The 6064-nt window shown below is 38.9% G+C and overlaps 1 protein-coding gene across 1 annotated transcript; it reads left to right on the forward strand.

Moving 5' to 3' along the window:
* The first annotated feature begins 504 nt into the window (after positions 1 to 504).
* On the forward strand, positions 505 to 5053 carry LOC4333000 (proteasome subunit alpha type-2-like). Its single transcript, NM_001402166.1, has 11 exons — positions 505 to 678; positions 769 to 845; positions 1976 to 2040; positions 2127 to 2173; positions 2833 to 2908; positions 3070 to 3137; positions 3431 to 3500; positions 3662 to 3747; positions 3966 to 4028; positions 4110 to 4175; positions 4576 to 5053. Exons 1-11 carry the CDS (start codon positions 638 to 640, stop codon positions 4622 to 4624), a joined length of 708 nt encoding a protein of 235 aa, NP_001389095.1. The 5' UTR covers positions 505 to 637; the 3' UTR covers positions 4625 to 5053.
* Positions 5054 to 6064: the final 1011 nt, after the last annotated feature.

Genomic DNA, 6064 nt, shown 5'->3' on the forward strand with positions numbered 1-6064 from the left:
AGCTCTTGATTATTTATACTGCACGGTTTGATTCGAGGTCGTGGCTTTGATCGTTGTGTTGTGCTTTCCCCACTTCATCTAGACGAGATCCTCCTGGGATTAGAAAGTGACCACTCTAGAGTACATGAAATCGTAAACAATTCATCATTTTAGAGTAAGTATGAGATTTCATCATCTTTTGTAATGTCATCTCGAATTACCTATAGGGGATTTATTCTCAAAGATACACTAATGTGTCACTGCCCCTTACCAAAACATTGTCACCACCAAAACGGAGGTAGTAGCATTTTGAATCCGTGACAAGCTACGAAACTCGACGGCGACTGCGATTAGGAAAAGGAAGAGAGGATACCCAAAAAGGACTGGGAGTAGGAGTCACATCGGACGGCGCGCGACCCTCCCGGAACGAATCGGACGGCCCACGTGAGTCGCGTAGCCATGGCCCCACATGGCAGACCGACTCCCCCTCTTCCCTATTTCTCCTCTATAATCCCCTCACAAGCAACAACGAACGACACGCGAGTCGGCGGCGACAACAAATCGAAAATCGAACGGGAGAAATTCTCTCTGATTCTCTCTCGCGGGCGGCGGAAGCAATCGTAGTTAGCAGAGGCCGGCGAGCGAGCCGCCACCGGCGATGGGCGACAGCCAGTACTCCTTCTCCCTCACCACCTTCAGGTGCGCTACCCTCTCTCTCTCTTTTCCGGCGGAGATCGGGAGCATATTGGTCTCTGACGCGCTCGTGTGGCTTCCGTTCCGCTGCTGCAGCCCGTCGGGGAAGCTGGTGCAGATCGAGCACGCGCTGACGGCGGTCGGGTCCGGCCAGACCTCCCTCGGGATCAAAGGTGCGTGCCACTCCCTCCCCTTTAATCTCCGATTAGGGATTATGCGGATGAGTTTTTTTTTTTGTTGGTACAGTGGTACGATTGCGGTCGTGGGATTTAGGGTTTAGGTCTTGGCCTCGTGTGGATTGTGGGAGCGTGTGCGCTGGTTCGTCGCAGAGGGTGGGTAGGTTAGGCTGGGGGTTTTGGAGCCCCTGGATGCTTGTCGACTCTGCTATTGGCAGCTAGCTGTGGTGAACTGGTGATATACATTTTTTTTCGGTGCCTATGCCGTATTGGGCAATGTGGGCACTTGTGGAAAATTTGAACCAATGAAGTTGAAACGTTTGGCGAAGTTGGTTGTTTATTATTTCTGTGAAGTAAATGGAGATTGTCAGAGTTTGTAGATTGCAAAAGTAGAAATTCTATCTATAATATGATTATCTAAAGTACTAAAGAAGTTGATACTTGGTCTGAAGATTGTGTCCTTTACTTGCTTAGATGACCTGCTAAACAAATCCACCTAAAACAGGAGGAACACATTTCTGGAACTATGCATGACCGATTTGTTGTTTGTTTCTGGCTATGATGCTACCTGAGCTTGATTTTTTTTTTACATAGTTTTTCAAAGACAACATGTGCAAATATGAATACTATAGGTTGGGCTTGAGCTGTCTAGGATGATTAACACCTTGCAAATATATCTGCACAGGCATGAATGAAATCTGGAAAATGATAAGTTGAGTTCCTATCAATGAGTTGTTCAGTGTTTTATAAGTAGCACTGTAGCCACATGCACGCACCTACACACAAGTGCCTCTTTGTATGCACAAATTGCATGGTTTCCAGTGTTCATTTGTTTTTCAAAATAATCTAACTGTACCTGGTCTGGAAAACAACTACTATGCTTGGTTCTGCTCAGCACCAATTTAACAACTGAAGGTGTACTATTGTCTGAGTTGAATGAAACTATAGTTTGGCAAATATTTCCTAGACACTAACTTCTAATACTTTTAGTTGTCCGAATAATTTGCAATGTGTGTTGTAGGTGCATATTTATTAGATTCCTCCATTACACAGGCTAGGTCCATAAAATTGCTTGGTTCCTCCAATGCAAGCTTAATAATTTTGCAAAATATTTGGTGTTGTAACAGCTGCTAATGGAGTAGTTATTGCCACCGAGAAGAAGTTGCCTTCTATTTTAGTGGATGAAACATCTGTAAGTGTGACATTACTCACAATTTAAGCTCCCTTATCTGTTCATATTCTGGAGGCACTAATGAATACTCATATTCATACATAAAGGTGCAAAAGATTCAGTCGTTGACTCCAAATATTGGTGTTGTCTACAGGTACTTATTTTAACTGTGTTTCATTGTTCATATACTGCTGTCTTGCTATGTACAACCTTATTCATTATCTTACACTTTATATTACGCTACATAATATTGTACTGCTATCTTAATCCCTCTAAAAAAATTATTTTCATAATTTCTTGATCTTATATGTATTCACTGCCCCTTTGCACTAACAAGATGGTATAGAAACAACTAGAAAGGCATGAGCACATGAGACATTTCATGTCTTTTGAGAAAATTATCGTGTACATACTATATATACTAGGGAAAAAAACATGCCTACATCATACCTTCTGCCTCATCTTATAAAGCATTGATTCTTTTAACTAATTTTGCTAGTGTTAATAGTTTGCAAGTTTGATTTGGTAATTTAGTTGACTGTTAATATTTTCGAATTACAACCTGTGAATGCTTCATTTTCATCCAATAAGAACAAAAAACAGGAATTACATTGGTTCTTATTCTAGTGATTTGAACGTTAGAACTCGGGCTTATTCTTCTCTTGAAATGCTTATTACAAGTGCCAACTTCTTGTTGCTGAGGCTCAATCATGTTAGACACTGGCCTTTGGTTAGATTAATGACTAGGATGGTCGACTCTCACTACTTTGTTGCATATATTCATGTGCTTACCTTGTTTTTTTTTTCTTCCAGTGGCATGGGGCCAGACTTCCGTGTTTTAGTGAGGAAAAGTCGAAAGCAAGCACAACAGTATTATCGTCTGTACAAGGTATTTGATGGTCTATTTTGCAGTTTTACAGTGCTATCCTAAAAAAATATGTCGTAGACGTAGGAATAGTCTTTCAGAAGGGATTTACATTGTCAGTAAAATAAAGTGATTCCGAATCGGTGTTTCTGCTTTCTAACTGTATTGTCTATATATAAATGCAGGAAACTATACCTGTTACACAGCTAGTCCGAGAAACTGCTGCTGTCATGCAGGAGTTTACACAATCTGGGTATGTAAAATTTGTACAAGCAGATTGATAAACCATGAACATTCTCTGCCTTACCTATTCAGAAGAATTAAGCTGTCATTTTTTATACACAAACAGCATGTTCTAGAAAGTTAACACAATGCTTGTTTCTTATCAATGTAATGCATATTCTTTCACAAACTAGTAAGAATATAAGACCCCAGTGGTCCACGTGGTCAAATGAAAACCATGGTCGGTGAAGTACAAAAGCCAGAATATCTATTTTATTACTTGTAGATTTGTATATAATAAATTTCATTATGGCTTTTTTGCAGTGGTGTAAGACCATTTGGTGTATCTTTGTTGATTGCTGGGTATGATGACAATGGTCCCCAATTGTACCAGGTATTGACAAATAATTATATACAACAGAGAAGGTTTTGTGTAAATACAAAGTGTCAAATGCGAACAATCTTTCTTTCTTTTTTTCTTGCTTCAGACCATTGCATTTACGACTTTGTAGTTATTAATATTGCAGACAGTTGACATTGTCATTGTTTTATTAGGTTGATCCATCAGGGTCATACTTCTCCTGGAAAGCATCAGCTATGGGGAAAAATGTGTCAAATGCAAAGACATTTCTTGAGAAAAGGTAAGCAGATTGACAAAACTTACAATTGATACTAGATACTGTTACATGTGGTATCATTTTTCTTCCATTTGATCATAAACATGGTGCTTAATTCTATGCTACATATCTCCTTTTCTTAATTTAAGTGTCAAGTTTATACAGGCTCATGCCCCCCCCCCCCCAAAAAAAAAGAAGGCATGAATGCATTAATTTCATATTCATTTATTGTTTCATTGCAGATACACAGAAGATATGGAGCTTGACGATGCCATTCATACTGCTATTTTAACTCTGAAAGAAGGGTACCTCACTATTATTGTGTGTTGATTTGTTTACCACTTCTTTCCTTTTTAAAAACAACTTGATGGATTACAAACTTGCAGATATGAAGGACAAATCTCCGCCAACAACATTGAAATTGGGATAATCCGATCTGACCGTGAATTCAAGTATGATACAGACTTAATCAACTTGTTGCTACCATTTATCAGATTTCATATTCTGTTATCTCTGCCAAAGATCTAAATCTTTTAGCTTTTCTAAATTGTGGATTTCTAGAAAATAGCCATCTGTTTTGCATCATAGGCGTCTTTATCTTAAAAAACTGCACATTTACCCCCATCTGAGTAGAGGCTCATAATAGGTTAAATCTTTTCTGGAGAATAATCCTAGATTTCTTTCGTCCTTTCCATTTGATGTTTTTTTTTTAACTAAGGTGTAGTATTTTGTTATCACGCTAGTCTCTGGTATAGCTGTCTATTCTGTCCAAACTATTTGAGATGATAGAACATGTTGCATCGTTGCCCTCAGATGGTTTGCTGACTGTTAATATTTTCCTGAAAAATACAGGGTTCTGAGCCCTGCAGAGATCAAGGATTTCTTGGAAGAGGTGGAATAATTTGTCTCAACAATCTCATGTTTCAAACCAGTGGACACCTGAGCAGCTGCCTCGAAGTTATATCCCCTTTCATTCATGAACTGATTGGCACCAGTGACACGAGACAAATGTTTATTCAGATTCTCATGAATGAAAATGTGTTTTTAGGAACGTATTTGATTTGGCACGGTGTCTTCTGTATCCTCTTGTGCCCATCCTAGTCTCCTCGGCCAGTGCTACAACTATTTGGCGTCTCCTTACTTTTGTAGTCTGTTTTACTTCTTGCCAAATGAAGCACATGCCATCTTTTGCTCTTGCAAGTGTAGTTTGCTCCCTGGATTGCTAGGACTTGGAAGCCCACCCAGTTGTTGCAGCTGTTACACTGGTGGTGGTAAATCGCTGTCTGGTGTACCATCTGAGCCGTAATTCTGGACTGCCATCTCCCAATCTAACTCATGTCCTCTTTAAAGCAAGGAACTGACTAAAAGCTGATTCATCGTACATTCTTTTCTACCCTTCTGATTCATAGTATCATGTTAGCTTAAGAGTTGATTGCAACCCCCCCCTAACCCATCTTATAACAGGAACATCACAAATGCTCTGAATTAAGTTGGATAACTTGGTTTATTGACCTGGAGCCTCTTTGTGATGTCTACTTTGAATGCTTTAACCTTATTTTTCTCAGCCAATGATGGAACATGCCATGTTCAATTTTTGAGAGGGAAAACAAATCCGGAAAATGCTTGTCAGAGTCATTTTTTTAAGATGGGATATAAATTCGAGAAGACCGTTCGTTCTCGGAGTCATAGGGAAGTGTCAACACTAGACAACTGTTCCAGATGAGAAACATAGTATTACGGTTATCTTGCGTCGTTAGCATGGATAGTAAAAACAAGAATAAATCGTTGATAGCTGCCGTTTCCTCTGATAAAAAAAATAATTCTACATGTCTCCAACATTAATGGGAGCTACTAGTTTGTAGTTGCAATCAAATACTAGAAAAGAAAAACACAGAGACAAATCAAATGAAACAACGGCATCGAGCATGCAGGGTCAAGTCTGAAATTGAGGCCATCCTGCTCGCACAAGAGAACAAAACAAAACAGGGATCAAATCGAACCATCCGGAGCCAATGGAACAAAAAAAAAAAAAACTACTCAGCTACCACTGCTACTCTCTAGTCTCAACCATGCAGAACAGCATTTCCAAATGTTGAATCCTCTCTAATAGCTACATGTTTCACTTATTTTTTAAATTTTAGTTTTGAAGTTAACTTTTAATCGTCGTTTATTTTACAATATTTACTTTTGAATCGTTAAGAATATGTATATAAAAGTTTTATCTATAAAGTATTTTTTATTACTATAAATCATATAAAGAAGCATAATAATAAGTGAAATGATGGAATTATGAATCGTCAAAGGTTAGTCTTAACCCGAGTAGAAGACGTGCACGTGCAAT

The sequence above is a fragment of the Oryza sativa genome, chromosome 3, assembly GCF_034140825.1.
Source record: "Oryza sativa Japonica Group chromosome 3, ASM3414082v1".
NCBI classification, from domain to species: Eukaryota; Viridiplantae; Streptophyta; class Magnoliopsida; order Poales; family Poaceae; genus Oryza; species Oryza sativa.

What these genes read in the sequence shown, in the direction of transcription:
- LOC4333000 (NM_001402166.1), top strand. Translation starts at nt 638, where the DNA reads ATGGGCGACAGCCAGTACTCCTTCTCCCTCACCACCTTCAG. An exon ending in TTTTAGTGGATGAAACATCT is followed by an intron (nt 2,041 to 2,126) that starts GTAAGTGTGACA and finishes TCATACATAAAG; the next exon opens with GTGCAAAAGATTCAGTCGTT. An exon ending in CGATCTGACCGTGAATTCAA is followed by an intron (nt 4,176 to 4,575) that starts GTATGATACAGA and finishes TGAAAAATACAG; the next exon opens with GGTTCTGAGCCCTGCAGAGA.